At 44.3% G+C, this 21,373-nt stretch overlaps 1 protein-coding gene across 3 annotated transcripts in view; it reads left to right on the top strand.

The window, feature by feature from the left end:
• LOC139578102 (zinc finger protein 609-like) overlaps positions 1 to 21,373 on the top strand; it is a 190,466-nt gene that overhangs the window by 146,753 nt on the left and 22,340 nt on the right. For all 3 annotated transcript variants that reach the window (XM_071405309.1, XM_071405310.1, XM_071405311.1), the window contains one exon: positions 20,725 to 20,812. In XM_071405309.1, coding sequence (XP_071261410.1) covers positions 20,725 to 20,812 — 88 coding nt within the window. The remainder of the gene's footprint in view (positions 1 to 20,724; positions 20,813 to 21,373) is intronic.

Below are 21,373 nucleotides of genomic sequence, written 5' to 3' on the forward strand. Positions count from 1 at the left end.
CTCACACTCCCAGTCCTGTGGTTTTGGTCTCTCACTCTCCCAGTCCCGTGGTTTTTGTCTCTCACTCTCCCAGTCCCGTGGTTTTGGTCTCTCACTCTCCCAGTCCCGTGGTTTTGGTCTCTCACTCTCCCAGTCCCGTGGTTTTGGTCTCTCACTCTCCCAGTCCCGTGGTTTTGGTCTCTCACTCTCCCAGTCCCGTGGTTTTGGTCTCTCACTCTCCCAGTCATGTGGTTTTGGTCTCTCACTCTCCCAGTCCTACTGGTCTAGACAACCCAGTCCTACTGGTCTAGACAACCCAGCCCTACTGGTCTAGACAACCCAGCCCTACTGGTCTAGACAGCCCAGCCCTACTGGTCTAGACAGCCCAGCCCTACTGGTCTAGACAGCCCAGCCCTACTGGTCTAGACAGCCCAGCCCTACTGGTCTAGACAGCCCAGCCCTACAGGTCTAGACAGCCCAGCCCTACAGGTCTAGACAGCCCAGCCCTACAGGTCTAGACAGCCCAGCCCTACAGGTCTAGACAGCCCAGCCCTACTGGTCTAGACAGCCCAGCCCTACTGGTCTAGACAACCCAGCCCTACTGGTCTAGACAGCCCAGCCCAACCCAGCCCTACTGGTCTAGACAGCTCAGCCCTACTGGTCTAGACAGTCCAGCCCAACCCAGCCATACTGGACGATAACTATAACAATTAACAACAAAAAATGGGTTTTCTAATCAGGGTGTCGCGGGTCCTTAGTCTTAAACTCTTAAATTAATTTATTTAAATTAAAGGCCTTAAAATGTTTTCAATTCAGTTTTCAATAGTCTTAAAAAATGCGACCGGAAATTTGTGTTAAATTGCGCTTCTGCTTAATCCGTAAAATAAATGTGTGAATATTCTAAAGCGCTCCACATGCAGCCTACGACTTGTGTGAGTCCGCCCGCCGTTGCCAGATGAGAGAACAGCGAATAAGGTAGGCAAGAAAATAGATGGCCAAGGTCGGCTAGTTAGCTCACGCGTTAGCTAGCTAGTTAACTATTAGATGATTTGGTCAGTTAACAGTTAAGTGCGTTATCTTCATAATTCCTCTAATGAAAGTGTCTACCATGCCCATGTGCCTGTTTTGCTGGGGCCTGCTGCAGTCATAATGAGCGAGATACTTTTTACTGCCTTTCCCACTGCGCTCCTGCAGAAATAAAGTGTTCTGATTCTATCTAGAAGAAAAAGCTATCCTGTGTAATACTCAAGGCCACCTGCCAAATAAATGCAGGTAGGTTTTTGGCATTGGAGGGTAAGAATGTCTAATTCACCAGCCACGTTGGCGCATGGTAACACTCCGGGTTCTACAGTGCGAGCGTTTAATTAATATAGTCCCAAGTATGGTCACAAGTACGAGTTGTGATTTTATAGCTAAATAAATGCACCAGTAGCTTTTTTCAAAGTATTTCTGACGTTTTGTTTCATATCTGGTAATGCACAAAGAAATCTGTGCTGAAGGATTCGTTTTTTTAGAAGCAATGTGCACAGGCATAAAGGTTACTCAAGTCTACTAAAGTGAGACTTTGTCCTCGTGTTCCTTGGCTATTTACATTGTTTTGTTCACAAGCCAGGTTGCTTTTCAATATTTTAGTTTGCTCCCACTGCTAGCAAAAAGAGACATCGTTTGCCTTTACTGGTGACATTCTCACAGGCACACGTGATGACTCAAGTGGCCCTGTTACCAAGATAACCTTAAAGGGGCAGCTAAACATTTTTGTTAAAATGCTCAGGTCAGAGAATATTACATTAAATTCGAAGTAATTCCACATTGCTTCTTACTAGTAATACATGTATTGTTTTAGAAACATTACTAAGCATGCTCATACGTTTTTTGTGTGTTTCTTTGTGTAATTATGTCCCCAAAAAAGGTATTTTGACTGGTTAAAAACCTAAAGAAGCTAGCTATGCTAGCTAGCTTCCATTAATTAGGATAGATATATCCTAATAACTTGCCACCCGGAGTCTCTAGCTCTGACTACAGCCTACAGCCGGTTTGGTGACTTATTGGACTATGACAAGCTACTTGTGAAAAGCAAGAGCACCCGCAGCATAAATTATATCATTTTCTCTCTCCGCAGGAAGTGCGATGTAGACCATTTGCATTATGAATTCACAGGGAATTTTATTTGTTTGTGTCATTTTAACGGAAAACCGATAAAAAATAAAATAATAATAATAATAATTTAAAAAAAAGCCTATTTAAACTTTAAGAAAAATTGTCCATTTATCACAGCCATAGCACAGATCATCCAATTAGTTTAGTCATTTAGTAAACTCTCTTGTCCAGAGCGACTTTGATGATCTTCATCAGATGACACTCATAGGACTTCATGTTACACAATACATGTATGTTTTGTTCGATAAAGTTCATATTTATATCCAAAAATCTCAGTTTACATTGGCGCGTTATGTTCAGTAATGTTTTGCATCCAAAACATCCGGTGATTTTGCAGAGTCACATCAATTTACAGAAATACTCATTATAAATGTTGATGAATGCATGGAATTAAAGATATACTTCTCCTTAATGCAACCGCTATGTCAGATTTCAATGCTTTACGGAAAAAATCACACCATGCAATAATCTGAGTACAGCGCTCAGGCACCAAAACAAGCCATACAGATACCCGCCATGTTGTGGAGTCAACAGAAGTCAGAAATAGCATTATAAATATTCACTTACCTTTGATGATCTTCATCGGAATGCACTCCCAGGAATCCCAGTTCGACAATAAATGTTTGTTTTGTTCGATAAAGTCCATAATTTATGTCCAAATACCTCCTTTTTGTTCGCGTTTAGTTCACAAATCCGAATTCAAGAGGCGCAGGCACTTAGTTCAGACTAAAAGTCAAAAAGTTCCATTACAGTTCGTAGAAACATGTCAAATGATGTATAGAATCAATCTTTAGGATGTTTTTATCATAAATCTTCAATAATATTCCAACCGGACAATTCCTTTGTCTTTAGAAATTAAAAGGAACGCAGCTCACTCTCACGGCCGCGCGCATGATTTAGCTCATAGAACAAGGTTCTAAAGACTTTCGGCATCTAGTGGAAGCCTTAGGAAGTGCAATCGGACCAAATTTACACTGTATATTGGATGGGCAAAGAATTGAATACCTACAAAACTCAGATTTCCCACTTCCTGGTTGGATTTTTTCTCAGGTTTTTGCCAGCCATATGAGTTCTGTTATACTCAGACATCATTCAAAAAGTTTTAGAAACTTCAGAGTGTTTTCTATCCAAATCTACTAATAATATGCATATCTTAGCTTCTGGGCCTGAGTAGCAGGCAGTTTACTCTGGTTAACTTATTCATCCAAGCTACTCAATACTGCCCCCCAGCCATAAGAAGTTAAAGCAGCAATTAGGATTAAGTGCCTTGCTCAAGGTCACATCAACAGATTTTTCACCTAGTTGGTTTGACCTTTTTGTTTACTGGCCCGTTCGCTCTTAACCACTAGCTAATATTTAACTTCTTACTTCCGCTACACATTCCCCTGTGCAATAGGCTACTGTATATAAAACGGTAATGTATTTATAAAGCCCTTTTTACATCAGCAGTTGTTACAAAATGCTTATACAGAAACCCAGCCTAAAACACCAGAGAGCAAGCAATGCAGATGTAGAAGCACAGTGGCTAGGAAAAACTCCCTAGAAAGGGAGGAACCTAGGAAGAAACCTAGAGAGGAACCAGGGTCTGGGGGGTGGCCAGTGCTGAGTGGAGATTATAACAGTACATGGCCATTAAGGGCAGATCGTTCTTCAAGCAGTTCATAGATGACAAGCAGGGTCAAACGTTAGCAGGCTACTTGGCTAGCAACTTAGTTGGCTAGCAACCTTGCAAGCTGATTTGTAAGAAATTCTAAGTATTTTCTTGTAAGTTGGCAGAAAATTCAATTGAAACCAGTAGTCATGAGTGCAAACGATTTGGTTTAATTTGAAGTTATACATTTTACATTATTTCTGTTGGAGTTTACATTATTGGGAATAGGCTGGCTTGCTGGGTCCTCCATATTACATCACACCCGCAAATGGTTTTTTCGGGATGACTTCGGCTTTAATCGGAATTCCGATCAGTTTTATCCAATTTCTCAAAAAATAGAAAAGTGAGATGTAACTTTGCATTGTGACTTTTGATGCGTATACTAACGCAAATCCGTATGTGTGATTTGTATTTATGCTACCTATCCATTAAATAGGTCTACAGCGTGCAGTAGGACAGGTGTATTGTAGAATAATAAACGGGAAAAAATTCCTCTAGTATGGATGCTCGCCAACGTTTTAATAATTATACAAGTTTATTGCTATAGTTATCTTTATAGTTATCATCTTTGGTGTGGATGGCCCTTTTTGTGTTAGTATAAAGGTGCGGATGGCCCTTTGTGTTAATATAAAAGTGCGGATGGCCCTTTGTGTTAATATAAAGGTGCGGATGGCCCTTTGTGTTAATATAAAGGTGTGGATTGTCCTTTGTGTTAGTGTAAAGGTGCTGATGGTCCTTTGTGTTAGTGTAAAGGTGTGGAAATTTGTGACTGACCCCTATTAAATGTATGCAGTGTGTGTGGTCAGTGAGTATTAAGGCCTACTACAACAGGGAGCAGCAGAGGGGGACAGTCAGTATGTTGTGGTCAGGGAGAAGCAGAAGGGGTTAGTCAGTGTGTTGTGGTCAGGGAGCAGCAGGAGGGGTCAGTCAGTGTGTCGTGGTCAGGGAGCAGCAGGAGGGGTCAGTCAGTGTGTCGTGGTCAAGGAGCAGCAGAAGGGGTCAGTCAGTGTGTCGTGGTCAGGGAGCAGCAGGAGGGGTCAGTCAGTGTGTCGTGGTCAGGGAGCAGCAGGAGGGGTCAGTCAGTGTGTCGTGGTCAAGGAGCAGCAGAAGGGGTCAGTCAGTGTGTCGTGGTCAGGGAGCAGCAGGAGGAGTCAGTCAGTGTGTCGTGGTCAGGGAGCAGCAGAAGGGGTCAGTCAGTGTGTCTGCACAATCATTTAACACTACTCAAGGTCTCAGTGTGAGGGCTTGTTTTCCAGCCCCAGGGAAGCACAAACGGCACACGGCTGCCAAGCCCTCTGCCCTCAGAGGAAATGAAAAGAACGAGGAGGAGGAGGGGATTTGGAGCGGTTCTCTCTCCCTTCCATTCAGCGGGAGTCGCTCAGCTTGTGTTAAATGGCTGGTGAGGTGATTTCAAAAGAGGGAGCTCCCGTCAGAGGGAGACCCCCCTCACCCTGGTCATGTGACCCGGATAATCAGAGAGTCGTCACCGTAGCCTCGCTACAGGATTAAGACCAGATGTCTGGCAACTGCTTGCAGAAGTGGTATATTTTGTTCCTTTGGTAAACATTTAAAAGTTTTGTCGATTACCTAATTACATTTTTGTTATTAGCCTACGCTCAATTATTTGAACAAAAATAGGAGAAGCACCAATGTGACCTCAAGTATCCATATTGGCACAATTACTGAGACCAGTTGAATGTTGGTGCCAATATGGCCTCCAGACTTCATCCTAATTGGAACAACAAGATCAGGTGATAACAGAAAGCCCAGCTCCACCACAGATTTCAGCTACATGGTTCTAGCTAGCTGTGTGTGTGTGTGGGAGTGTAATCCGATGCCACAGAAAGCCCAGCTTCACCTTTCAGCTACGTGGTTCTAGCTAGCTTTGTGTGTGTGGGAGTGTGTAATCCGATGCCACAGAAAGCCCAGCTCCACCACAGATTTCAGCTACATGGTTCTAGCTAGCTGTGTGTGTGTGTGGGAGTGTAATCCGATGCCACAGAAAGCCCAGCTCCACCACAGATTTCAGCTACGTGGTTCTAGCTAGCTTTATGTGTGTGGGAGTGTGTAATCCGATGCCACAGAAAGCCCAGCTCCACCACAGATTTCAGCTACATGGTTCTAGCTAGCTGTGTGTGTGTGTGGGAGTGTAATCTGATGCCACAGAAAGCCCAGCTCCACCACAGATTTCAGCTACATGGTTCTAGCTAGCTGTGTGTGTGTGTGGGAGTGTAATCCGATGCCACAGAAAGCCCAGCTCCACCACAGATTTCAGCTACATGGTTCTAGCTAGCTGTGTGTGTGTGTGGGAGTGTAATCCGATGCCACAGAAAGCCCAGCTTCACCTTTCAGCTACGTGGTTCTAGCTAGCTTTGTGTGTGTGGGAGTGTGTAATCCGATGCCACAGAAAGCCCAGCTCCACCACAGATTTCAGCTACATGGTTCTAGCTAGCTGTGTGTGTGTGTGGGAGTGTAATCTGATGCCACAGAAAGCCCAGCTTCACCACAGATTTCAGCTACATGATTCTAGCTAGCTGTGTGTGTGTGTGGGAGTGTAATCTGATGCCACAGAAAGCCCAGCTCCACCACAGATTTCAGCTACATGGTTCTAGCTAGCTGTGTGTGTGTGTGGGAGTGTAATCCGATGCCACAGAAAGCCCAGCTCCACCACAGATTTCAGCTACATGGTTCTAGCTAGCTGTGTGTGTGTGAGTGTAATCCGATGCCACAGAAAGCCCAGCTCCACCCCAGATTTTTAGTGGCCCGGGGAGGAGGATTACGGGGTCCACGCCTGCCCATTTAATGAAAGACCTTCCAGCGGGGGAAAGATGAAACTGGTGACCCAGGCAGGAGAGGTTCCCAGACCTCTAGGCTCCCTCTGGGAGCTTGTCAGCTCTTTGTTGCCATTAGAGAGGCTTTTGATGGGAGAGGCGAGGAGGGATGAGCGGAGCAAGGCTGGTGGTGATCTTTGTTGCCATTAGGGAGGTCTTTGATGGGGGAGGTGAGGAGAAGTGGTCTTTGTTGCTCTGCGGGGGCAGTGGAAGGGAAGGGGTTCCTTGCTAGTGCCCTTGAGAATCAACATGGAGACAACCGGTTCATGTCTCTCGTAGCTTCTTTCTCTCTCATTGTATCTTGCCATTTTACTTTTCTTATTACTCTTTTCTGTCTCCATTTCTTCCTGGGCCTCTTTCTCTCTTGCTGTTGCTTACTTTCCGATTCCCGGGCCTTTCCGATTCCCGGGCCTTTCCGCTTCCCGGGCCTTTCCGCTTCCCGGGCCTTTCCGCTTCCCGGGCCTTTCCGCTTCCCGAACCTTTCCGATTCCCGGGCCTTTCCGATTCCCGGGCCTTTCCGATTCCCGAGCCTTTCCGATTCCCGGGCCTTTCCGATTCCCGAGCCTTTCCGCTCCCTGGGCTTGATACAAATGAGCCAGGCTAACTCCAATGTATTTAGCAGACAAGGAAGGGAAGCATATTTTAGTTGCCTATTTTTCACTTGCTAAATCTAGTCATTTTAACCAACTGTAATAAGTTCAGAAGCTACTTGACTCCTTCACACATCCACTGACCCAACCCCTAATAAAGTCCTGAAAAAATGTTCAACTCGGCCATGGAGAAGGAAAAATAATTACCTCCAAATCCTCCAACCCTATCTGAAGATCTGCTCTGTACGCTCTCTGGTTCAGTTAGACTCCGGCAAGTGGAGGTTGTAGTCTGAGTTTGGGCTTGTCATCCGCGTCAGTTTGCTGCTCTTTGTAATAAGCGCAGAGAGGTTTGCAAAACAACGGTCCCACACCACAAGTATGAAAAACGGCCTGGCTTTTCCTCTCCGCAATGAGCCATTCTCCAACTGGCTGTCTTCTACAAGCCCTACAAACCCCTGGCAGGCTCGCTGGGAGGGGACGAACCCGATTTTAAATAGGGACGATTTCAAGTTTTCATAACAATTGGTAATCTGCATTTTTGGACCCCGATTATTGCCGATTACATTGCATTCCACGAGGAGACTGCGTGGCAGGCTGACCACCTGTTACGCGAGTGCAGCAAGGAGCCAAGGTAAGTTCCTAGCTAGCATTAAATGTATCTTTAAAAAACTTTCAATCTTCACATAATCACTAGTTAACTACACATGGTTGATGATATTACTAGGTTAACTAGCTTGTCCTGCGTTGCATATAATCAATGCGGTGCCTGTTCATTTATCATCGAATCACAGCCTACTTCAACTTCGCCAAACGGGTGATTTAACAAATGCGCATTCGCGGAAAAAAACACAATCGTTGCACCATAAACATCAATGCCTTTCTTAAATTCAATACACAAGTATATATTTTTAAACCTGCATATTTAGTTAAAAGAAATTCATGTTAACAGGCAATATTAACTAGGGAAATGGTGTCACTTCTCTTGCCTTGATTGCACGCAGAGTCAGGGTATATGCAACAGTTTGTGCCGCCTGGCTCGTTGCAAACTAATTTGCCAGAAATGTACATAATTATGACCATAACATTGAAGGTTGTGCAATGTAACAGCAATATTTAGACTTAGGGTTGCCACCCATTCGATAAAATACGGAACGGTTCCGTATTTCACTGAAAGATTAAACGTTTTGTTTTCGAAATGATAGTTTCCGGATTTGACCATATTAATGACCTAAGGCTCGTATTTCTGTGTGTTATTATATTATAATTAAGTCTATGATTTGATAGAGCAGTCTGACTGAGTGGTGGTAGGCAGCAGCAGGCTCGTAAGCATTCATTCAAACACTTTCCTGCGTTTGCCAGCAATGTTTGCAATGTTTGAAGCACAGCGCTGTTTATGACTTCAAGCCTATCAACTCCCGAGATTAGGCTGGCAATACTAAAGTGCCTATAAGAACATCCAATAGTCAAAGGTATATGAAATACAAATGGTATAGAGAGAAATAGTCTTATAATTGCTATAATAACTACAACCTAAAACTTCTTAACTGGGAATATTGAACCACCAGTTTTCATATGTTCTCATGTTCTGAGCAAGGAACTTAAACATTAGCTTTTTTACATGGCACATGTTGCACTTTTATTTACTTCTCCAACACTTTGTTTTTGCATTATTTAAACCAAATTGAGCATGTTTCATTATTTATTTGTGACTAAATAGATTTTATTTATGTATTATATTAAGTTAAAATAAAAGTGTTCATTGTTCATTCAGTATTGTTGTAATTGTCATTATAACAAATATATATATAAAATGAATCGGACGATTAATCGGTATCGGCTTTTTTTGGTCCTCCAATGTTCGGTATCGGCGTTGAAAAATCATATTCGGTCGACCTCTAATGTGTAGTGGGGGTTCAATGCCTGGTGGTTATGTGTAGTGGGGGTTCAGTGCCTGGGGGTTGTGTGTGGAAGTGAGTGAGGGAGTTCATTTCTTTTCTTGTCAAACTCCCCAGTGCTCGTGTGGTGGGTCACCTGCTGAAGCTAGGCTAACGCTAGGCTAACGCTAGCCCTACATGTGAACAGATGGAGACTAGTCATCGCTGGGTTTTCTCATTGTGTAAGTGCGCCAGCCAGCCCTGCCTCCACCGCCACCCCGCCCTTATAATCTCTTCAATGAGGAATAAACTCATAATCTGTCTAAGACTAAACCCCAACGGCTCTGGAAGCTTAACATACGGCGTTCACTTTGTTTACATGTTTGCTTTTTGTTGAGTCATATCGATTTTATGCTCCGAGTGTCTGTCTTCGCTGAGCGAAAGACCAGGGTGGGAACAAAAGCTTTACAGGTCTGCCCAGGTTGAGAAACCGCCAGTATTTCCAGCAACAACAAATGCAGTTCAAGCAAAAAAGTAGAGGGAGGCAGGGCCGTGCAGAGAGCTCTCCTGAGCTTTATAAAAACTGAATTATCAGAGGGGGGGATTGAAGCGAGCTGCAGGCTTTCAGGTCTAACCTCCTGAAAGTAGTGGTGTAAAGTACTTAACCTCTCTGGGATATGTGGGACGCGTCTGGCCAACATCCAGTGAAAATGCAGAGCGCCAAATTCAAATAAATTACTATAAAAATTAAACTTTGATGAAATCACACATTCGACATACCAAATTAAAGCTACATTTGTTGTGAATCCAGCCAACGTGTCAGATTTTCAAAAATGCTTTACGGCGAAAGCAAACGATGCTATTATCTGAGGACAGCATCAAGCAAACAAACACAGACCATCATATTTCAACCCTCCAGGCGCGACACAAAACGCAGAATTAAAGATATAATTCATGCCTTACCTTTGACGAGCTTCTTCTGTTGGCACTCCAATATGTCCCATAAACATCACAAATGGTCCTTTTGTTCGATTAATTCCGTCGATATATATCCAAAATGTCCATTTATTTGGCGCGTTTGATCCAGAAAAACACCGGTTCCAACTTGCGCAACGTGACTACAAAATATCTCAAAAGTTACCTGTAAGCTTTGTCCAAACATTTCAAACTACTTTTTAATACAACTTTAGGTATTTTTTAACGTAAATAATCGATTAAATTGAAGACGGGATATACTGTGTTCAATACCGGAGGAAAACAAAGTGTAGCTAGCTTTCAGGTCATGCGCCTCTAACAAAGAGTACACTTCCCTCGAGCCTCATTCTGAACATGGCTACTTCTTCATTTCTCAAAGGAAAAACCGCAACCAATTTCTAAAGACTGTTGACATCCAGTGGAAGCGATAGGAACTGCAAGAAGGTCCTTTAGAAATCTGGATTCCCAATGAAAACCCATTGAAAAGAGAGTGACCTAAAGAAATTAAATTCTGAATAGTTTGTCCTCGGGGTTTCGCCTGCCAAATAAGTTCTGTTGTACTCACAGACATGATTCAAACCGTTTTAGAAACTTCAGAGTGTTTTCTATCCAAATCTACCAATAATATGCTTATCTTAGGTTCTGGGCCTGAGTAGCAGGCAGTTTACTTTGGACACGCTTTTCATCCGGACGTGAAAATACTGCCACCTATCCCAGAGAAGTTAAGTAAAAAATACTTTAAAGTACGACATAAGTAGTTTTTCTGTACTTTACTTATTTACTATTTCTATTTTTGACAACTTCTACTTTTACTCCATACATTTTTCCTGACAACCAAAAGTACTCGTTACATTTTGAATGCTTAGCAAGACAGGAACATTTTCCAATTCATGCACTAATTAAGAGCACATCCCTGGTCATCCCTACTGCCTCTGATCTGACGGACTCACAGACTCACTAAACACATTCTTTGTTTGTAAATAATGTTGGAGTGTTGCCCCTGGCTATCCGTAAATTAAAAACATTTGCTTAATATAAGGAATTTTAAAAATGTACTTTTGTGTATGTATATTTGGGTACTTTTTTCCACAACTGTCTGAAAGCAACACTGTGTGGCCTTTTTACCACTTGTTTTTTTTACTGGTGCTGTGGCTACATTCATACACACAGACTAGTCTACATTCATACACACAGCTCTCACACTACACACAGCTCTCACACTTCACACAGCTCTCACACTACACACAGCTCTCACACTACACACAGCTCTCACACTTCACACAGCTCTCACACTACACACAGCTCTCACACTTCACACAGCTCTCACACTACACACAGCTCTCACTTCACACAGCTCTCACACTTCACACAGCTCTCACACTTCACACAGCTCTCACACTTCACACAGCTCTCACACTTCACACAGCTCTCACACTACACACAGCTCTCACACTACACACAGCTCTCACACTTCACACAGCTCTCACACTTCACACAGCTCTCACACTTCACACAGCTCTCACACTACACACAGCTCTCACACTTCACACAGCTCTCACACTTCACACAGCTCTCACACTACACACAGCTCTCACACTACACACAGCTCTCACACTTCACACAGCTCTCACACTTCACACAGCTCTCACACTTCACACAGCTCTCACACTACACACAGCTCTCACACTTCACACAGCTCTCACACTTCACACAGCTCTCACACTTCACACAGCTCTCACACTACACACAGCTCTCACACTTCACACAGCTCTCACACTACACACAGCTCTCACACTTCACACAGCTCTCACACTACACACAGCTCTCACACTTCACACAGCTCTCACACTACACACAGCTCTCACACTACACACAGCTCTCACACTACACACAGCTCTCACACTACACACAGCTCTCACACTTCACACAGCTCTCACACTTCACACAGCTCTCACACTACACACAGCTCTCACACTTCACACAGCTCTCACACTACACACAGCTCTCACACTTCACACAGCTCTCACACTACACACAGCTCTCACACTTCACACAGCTCTCACACTACACACAGCTCTCACACTTCACACAGCTCTCACACTACACACAGCTCTCACACTACACACAGCTCTCACACTTCACACAGCTCTCACACTTCACACAGCTCTCACACTTCACACAGCTCTCACACTTCACACAGCTCTCACACTTCACACAGCTCTCACACTACACACAGCTCTCACACTTCACACAGCTCTCACACTTCACACAGCTCTCACACTTCACACAGCTCTCACACTTCACACAGCTCTCACACTTCACACAGCTCTCACACTTCACACAGCGCTCACACTACACACAGCTCTCACACTTCACACAGCTCTCACACTTCACACAGCTCTCACACTTCACACAGCTCTCACACTTCACACAGCTCTCACACTTCACACAGCTCTCACACTTCACACAGCTCTCACACTTCACACAGCTCTCACACTTCACACAGCTCTCACACTTCACACAGCTCTCACACTTCACACAGCTCTCACACTTTACACAGCTCTCACACTTTACACAGCTCTCACACTTCACACAGCTCTCACACTTCACACAGCTCTCACACTTCACACAGCTCTCACACTTCACACAGACTAGTCTACATTCATACACACAGCTCTCACACTTCACACAGCTCTCACACTTCACACAGCTCTCACACTTCACACAGCTCTCACACTTCACACAGACTAGTATACATTCATACACACAGCTCTCACACTTCACACAGCTCTCACACTTCACACAGCTCTCACACTTCACACAGACTAGTCTACATTCATACACACAGCTCTCACACTTCACACAGCTCTCACACTTCACACAGACTAGTCTACATTCATACACACAGCTCTCACACTTCACACAGCTCTCACACTTCACACAGACTAGTCTACATTCATACACACAGCTCTCACACTTCACACAGCTCTCACACTTCACACAGCTCTCACACTTCACACAGACTAGTCTACATTCATACACACAGCTCTCACACTTCACACAGACTAGTCTACATTCATACACACAGCTCTCTCACTTCACACAGACTAGGTTACATTCATACACACAGCTCTCACACTTCACACAGACTAGTCTACATTCATACACACAGCTCTCTCACTTCACACAGACTAGTCTACATTCATACACACAGCTCTCTCACTTCACACAGACTAGTCTACATTCATACACACAGCTCTCTCACTTCACACAGCTCTCACACTTCACACAGCTCTCACACTTCACACAGCTCTCACACTTCACACAGACTAGTATACATTCATACACACAGCTCTCACACTTCACACAGCTCTCACACTTCACACAGCTCTCACACTTCACACAGACTAGTCTACATTCATACACACAGCTCTCACACTTCACACAGCTCTCACACTTCACACAGACTAGTCTACATTCATACACACAGCTCTCACACTTCACACAGCTCTCACACTTCACACAGACTAGTCTACATTCATACACACAGCTCTCACACTTCACACAGCTCTCACACTTCACACAGCTCTCACACTTCACACAGACTAGTCTACATTCATACACACAGCTCTCACACTTCACACAGACTAGTCTACATTCATACACACAGCTCTCTCACTTCACACAGACTAGGTTACATTCATACACACAGCTCTCACACTTCACACAGACTAGTCTACATTCATACACACAGCTCTCTCACTTCACACAGACTAGTCTACATTCATACACACAGCTCTCTCACTTCACACAGACTAGTCTACATTCATACACACAGCTCTCTCACTTCACACAGACTAGTCTACATTCATACACACAGCTCTCACACTTCACACAGCTCTCACACTTCACACAGCTCTCACACTTCACACAGCTCTCACACTTCACACAGACTAGTCTACATTCATACACACAGCTCTCACACTTCACACAGCTCTCACACTTCACACAGCTCTCACACTTCACACAGACTAGTCTACATTCATACACACAGCTCTCACACTTCACACAGCTCTCACACTTCACACAGACTAGTCTACATTCATACACACAGCTCTCACACTTCACACAGCTCTCACACTTCACACAGACTAGTCTACATTCATACACACAGCTCTCACACTTCACACAGCTCTCACACTTCACACAGCTCTCACACTTCACACAGACTAGTCTACATTCATACACACAGCTCTCACACTTCACACAGACTAGTCTACATTCATACACACAGCTCTCACACTTCACACAGCTCTCACACTTCACACAGCTCTCACACTTCACACAGACTAGTCTACATTCATACACACAGCTCTCACACTTCACACAGCTCTCACACTTCACACAGCTCTCACACTTCACACAGACTAGTCTACATTCATACACACAGCTCTCACACTTCACACAGCTCTCACACTTCACACAGACTAGTCTACATTCATACACACAGCTCTCACACTTCACACAGCTCTCACACTTCACACAGACTAGTCTACATTCATACACACAGCTCTCACACTTCACACAGCTCTCACACTTCACACAGCTCTCACACTTCACACAGACTAGTCTACATTCATACACACAGCTCTCACACTTCACACAGACTAGTCTACATTCATACACACAGCTCTCTCACTTCACACAGACTAGGTTACATTCATACACACAGCTCTCACACTTCACACAGACTAGTCTACATTCATACACACAGCTCTCTCACTTCACACAGACTAGTCTACATTCATACACACAGCTCTCTCACTTCACACAGACTAGTCTACATTCATACACACAGCTCTCTCACTTCACACAGACTAGTCTACATTCATACACACAGCTCTCACACTTCACACAGCTCTCACACTTCACACAGCTCTCACACTTCACACAGACTAGTCTACATTCATACACACAGCTCTCACACTTCACACAGCTCTCACACTTCACACAGACTAGTCTACATTCATACACACAGCTCTCACACTTCACACAGCTCTCACACTTCACACAGACTAGTCTACATTCATACACACAGCTCTCACACTTCACACAGCTCTCACACTTCACACAGACTAGTCTACATTCATACACACAGCTCTCACACTTCACACAGCTCTCACACTTCACACAGCTCTCACACTTCACACAGACTAGTCTACATTCATACACACAGCTCTCACACTTCACACAGACTAGTCTACATTCATACACACAGCTCTCTCACTTCACACAGACTAGGTTACATTCATACACACAGCTCTCACACTTCACACAGACTAGTCTACATTCATACACACAGCTCTCTCACTTCACACAGACTAGTCTACATTCATACACACAGCTCTCTCACTTCACACAGACTAGTCTACATTCATACACACAGCTCTCTCACTTCACACAGACTAGTCTACATTCATACACACAGCTCTCACACTTCACACAGACTAGTCTACATTCATACACACAGCTCTCTCACTTCACACAGACTAGGTTACATTCATACACACAGCTCTCACACTTCACACAGACTAGTCTACATTCATACACACAGCTCTCTCACTTCACACAGACTAGTCTACATTCATACACACAGCTCTCACACTTCACACAGACTAGTCTACATTCATACACACAGCTCTCTCACTTCACACAGACTAGTCTACATTCATACACACAGCTCTCACACTTCACACAGACTAGTCTACATTCATACACACAGCTCTCACACTTCACACAGACTAGTCTACATTCATACACACAGCTCTCACATTTCACACAGACTAGTCTACATTCATACACACAGCTCTCTCACTTCACACAGACTAGTCTACATTCATACACACAGCTCTCTCACTTCACACAGACTAGTCTACATTCATACACACAGCTCTCTCACTTCACACAGACTAGTCTACATTCATACACACAGCTCTCACACTTCACACAGACTAGTCTACATTCATACACACAGCTCTCTCACTTCACACAGACTAGTCTACATTCATACACACAGCTCTCACACTTCACACAGACTAGTCTACATTCATACACACAGCTCTCTCACTTCACACAGACTAGTCTACATTCATACACACAGCTCTCACACTTCACACAGACTAGTCTACATTCATACACACAGCTCTCACACACTTCAACCTTCACCTGTGTTTTACCATTCATATATGTGAATTTGGGGACTTCCCTCACCTCCTCTAAGCAGTTATGTGATTTCAGGGACTACATGAGTAGTGTTTAATGGACAGAATCAGATTTTTAATGTCTTGGCACAGACTATTGACTTCCTTTACGAGGATCAGGTGTTGAACCTCAGGATTGCCTGCCATTTTGAAATAACATTTGCGTGCCTGAGAAAATGACATGGAATTGGCAGAGAGCTTCATTTTCTCTTGCACCTTGCCCAGGCCATGGAACCCAGGTTCAATTTCAGTGGTAGGCCTAATGGTTACCTAATGGTTACCTTTCCAACAATGTACTGATGTCATGCTAACTTTTGGCAGATGGGATAATTGCTCCCAAAGCTGTTCTGTCTGCCTAAACGTGAAGTCACGCAAGTTGATCATCGTTTGTTTGAAAAGCTTGTCTCGTTGAACTATTTTTCGTCTCGTTGTTGTGCCGTTAACTTTGGCTCTATTGACGTTTATACTGCTCTGACAGTTCAAATCTATCACAACGGTTGTAAAGTGTTGGACAGCTATAGGCTTTTGAGTTAATGGTACATACTCCCTTTCTTGAAACCAAACCAATATGCTGCACTTGAGTTAAGCAACATTATCTGCAGTGTGCTGTGTAAACACAATCATTGTGACTGATATTTGAGAGAAGCTTCTAAGGCAAAACTATCGGCTGACTGAGTTCAGGTCAATTATGAAAGCCAAAGCCCCTGAAGGGATGTCTCAATGAAAATGGACTGTGTGTGTGTGTGTGTGTGTGTGGGGGGTAGTGATTCTTTGGAAGCTCATCCTGTGATACCAACTGCCCCTTATTGGTCTAATAAGCGTATGGCAGTCTCTCTCAGCAGCCAGGCACACAGACGAGTCGAGCCTCACTTCTCCACTTCCCCTTCGCTCTGCTTCCCCTTCGCTCTGCTTCCCCTCGCTCTGCTTCCCCTTCGCTCTGCTTCCCCTTCGCTCTGCTTCCCCTCGCTCTGCTTCCCCTTCGCTCTGCTTCCCCTCGCTCTGCTAGTATCAAAGTGTCTGTCAGCCGATGCACAAACCATTCGGGAGACAAATTGAAGGCGACAGACCTGGGAACTCTTTTATATGCCTCAGCTGTTTCCTTCCCCGACACAAAAATACAACTTTTTTTCTCCTGTGGAGCCTCTGCAGAGGCAGCAATGTCAGCTGGAGGACACCAGCACCCCATTTTTCCTCCTCCTTCATCCCTCACTCAGCTGCATACAAATGGCTGTCTGTCAGTGTACTGTGCTGCTCCTAGGCTCTGTAATCAGGAACTGCTCTGTTTTAATGGAGGCGGGAGGGGTGTGTGTGTGTGTGTGTGTGTGTGTGTGTGTGTGTGTGTGTGTGTGTGTGTGTGTGTGTGTGTGTGTGTGTGTGTGTGTGTGTGTGTGTGTGTGTGTGTGTGTGTGTGTGTGTGTGTGTGTGTGTGTGTGCAGTTCCAAACCCGAAACCAGCGTGCTGAATACTGAACAGTTGCACCTATTCTATTCAATACTCTGAGCTTGACCTGAATGTTGCTTGGTGCCATCTTTTCTCTTGAGGAATTAATATGAAACCAATGGAGCCGGAGAAGAAGACAGATGTTTCACGTGTCTCCAACCGATTGTGTTTATTTTTTTTATTTTTTTATTGTTTTTTAAACGTATTTTGTACGTAATGTTGCCGCTACCGTCTCTTATGACCAAAAAGAACTTCTGGACATCAGAACTGAGATTACTCACCACGGACTGGCAGAATCCTTTTTTTCCTTGAACGAGTCTGACGAGCCAGACGTGAACGATGTACTGCTTTCTCGGGAACAGGCCCAGATCCCCGTTATTTGCGTGAAGAGGAGACAGAGAAAAATGCACCGGAGGGCGGGCTTCCTTCTGAGAATTCGTAGGCGATTGAATAAACCCCCACTTCCTTCCATTCTGCTAGCAAACGTTACATCTTTTGAGAATAAAATAGATGACCTACGTGCAAGATTAAACTACCAACGGGACATTCAAAACTGTAACATCTTATGCTTCACGGAGTCGTGACTGAACGACGACACTATCAACATACAGCTGGCTGGTTATACGCTGTCCTGGCAGGATAGAACAGCAGCGTCTGGTAAGACAAGGGGCAGTGGACTAGGTATTTTTTGTAAATAACAGCTGGTGCACGATATCTAAGGAAGCCTCGATCTATTGCGGTCTACAGCTTATCTTGAGATATTCTATCTACCTAGAGTTTTCATCTGTATTTTTCATAGCTGTTTACATACCACCACAGTCAGAGGCTGGCACTAAGACAGCATTGAATGAGCTGTATTCTGTCATAAGCAAACAGAAAAACGCTCACCAAGAGGTGGCGCTCCTAGTAGCCGGGGACTTTAATGCAGGGAAACTTAAATCTGTTTTACCACATTTCTATCAGCATGTTAAATGTGCAACCAGAGGGAAAAAAACTCAAGACCACCTTTACTCCACACACAGAGACGCATACAAAGCTCTCCCTCACCCTCCATTTGGCAAATCTGACCATAATTCTATCCTCCTGATTCCTGCTTACAAGCAAAAATTAAAGCAGGAAGCACCAGTGACTCGGTCTATAAAGAAGTGGTCAGATGAAGCAGATGCTAAACTACAGGACTGTTTTTCTATCACAGACTGGACATGTATCAGCGTTCAACACCATAGTACCATCAAAGATCATCAATAAGTTAAGGACCCTGGGACAAAACGCCTCCCCCTGCAACTGTATCCTGGACTTCCTGACAGGCCGCCCCCAGGTGGTAAGGGTAGGTAACAACACATCCGCCACACTGATCCTCAACACAGGGGCCCCTCAGGGGTGTGTACTCAGTCCCCTCCTGTACTCCCTGTTCACTCATGACTGCACAGCCAGGCACAACTCCAACACCATCATTAAGTTTTCCGATGACACACCAGTGGTAGTAGGCCTGATCACCGACAACGACGAGACAGCCTATTGGGAGGAGGTCAGAGACCTGGCTGTGTGGTGCCAGGCCAACAACCTCTCCCTCAACGTCACCAACAAACTAACATGGTCCAAGCACACCAAGACAGTCGTGAAGAGGGCACGGAAAAACCTATTCCCCCTCAGGAGACTGCAAAGATTTGGCATGGGTCCTCAGATCCTCAAAAGGTTCTACAGCTGCACCATCGAGAGCATCGTGACTGGTTGCATCACTGCCTGGTACGGCAACTGCTCGGCCTCCGACCGCAAGGCACTACAGAGGGTAGTGCGAACGGCCCAGTACATCACTGGAGCCAAGCTTCCTGCCATCCAGGACCTCTGTACCAGGCGGTGTCAGAGGAAGGCCCTAAGAATTGTCAGACTCCAGCCACCCTAGTTATAGACTGTTCTCTCTGCTACGGCACGGCAAGCGGTAACGGCGCGCCAAGTCTAGGCCCAAAAGGCCTCCTCTTTTACACCGCTGCTACTCTCTGTTATCATCTATGCATAGTCACTTTAATAACTCTACCTACATGTACATATTACCTCAACTAACCGGTGCCCGCGCACATTGACTCTGTACCAGTACCCCCCTGTATATAGTCTCACTATTGTTATTTTACTGCTGCTCTTTAATTACTTGTTACTTTTATTTCTTATTCTTATCCGTATAAAAAAAAAAAAAAAAACTTTGAAACTAAGTAAGTAAGCATTTCACTGTTGTATTCGGCGCATGTGACTAATACTATTTTATTTAATTTGAGTAGTTTGACCGATTCTAGTACACAGTTTTATGTTTACTAGTAGTGATGGGGGGGGGAAATCCATAGTTACATATCAGGATATTATTTTTGGCGATACATCGTATCATTTTGACAATATCTCAATATTATTTTTGCGCTAGTTGGCTGTACCTGCACCAAAACTCCAGTAGGTTTCTTGTTCTCCAACTTTTTAAACAGGAAGCCAATTTGTTTTTAGCACATTTTATTTCCCTGACTGATCAAAACTTGTTTTCTCATGGTTCTCTCTTGTCCATCGGCAGCAGACATATGTTTGGAACATCGAATCTCAATAGAATCACACTATTGAAACGCAATACGTATCGTGAGAATTGCAATACATATCGTATCGGCACCTTGGTATTGGGATATCCCTATTTACTAGCCTATACTGTCCATGCTGACAGTCTTTTTGATGAAACTTGGCATGTTATGCTAATATCACTCTTCATTATGTGTGTTCAATCTATCTAGTGTATTTCTAAAGCCCTTTTTACATCAGCAGATGTCACAGTTTTACAAATAACCAGCTGAAAAGCTCAGAGCAGTGCAGAGGCAGGGAGCACAGTGGCTAGGACTCACTAGAAGGCAGAATGGCAGGATGGGTTTACCCCCTTGACTGATGAAGACATGATGACAGTTCCTCTGTGCTCATCATTCCTTCTCTCTCTGTTCCCAGGCATGCTGGTAGTTAACGTGACCTGGAGAAACAAGACCTATGTGGGCACCCTCCTGGACTGCACCAGACACAACTGGGCCCCGCCAAGGTAAGCAGTAACTCTCACAACTATTCACTAACACACTGAAAACATACACACACACACCCGTTCAAACTGAACATTCAGTCGGTCAGACACTTGAAAACTGACGACATATTGGACAGATTTCCCCCCATAGCTTTTCCTTTGCTCGGAGCCAGACATTATGAAGGAAATATCCTTGGGTAACGTCTCCGAAGCTCCCCCCCCCCCCCCGCTGACACAGGGCTTTTGAAATGCAACAATGAGAGTTGGAATGATTTTTCTCCTCTGCCATCTATCCTGTCCTCAGCACCACAGAGCTGGCTTTTAGACTTCAGAGTCTTTTATAGACTTCTCTACTAAACACCCCACTGGTCTGTCCAAAGCCTGCTGGGTCTTAGTGTCCTCAACAATGTTCAAAGGCTTGACAAGCTATCTGTGCAACAGAATCAGGTAGTATTATCAATAGGTAGTAAGCTATCTTTTCATTGCGTTCAGTGGTGGGGGACGAGGTCTTAGTATATTTCACTATCAGTAGGTAGAGTGTAATGGTGTTTCACACAGTGTCCTGTATCAGTAGAGTGTAAT

Source organism: Salvelinus alpinus, chromosome 6, assembly GCF_045679555.1.
Source record: "Salvelinus alpinus chromosome 6, SLU_Salpinus.1, whole genome shotgun sequence".
Classification (NCBI taxonomy): domain Eukaryota; kingdom Metazoa; phylum Chordata; class Actinopteri; order Salmoniformes; family Salmonidae; genus Salvelinus; species Salvelinus alpinus.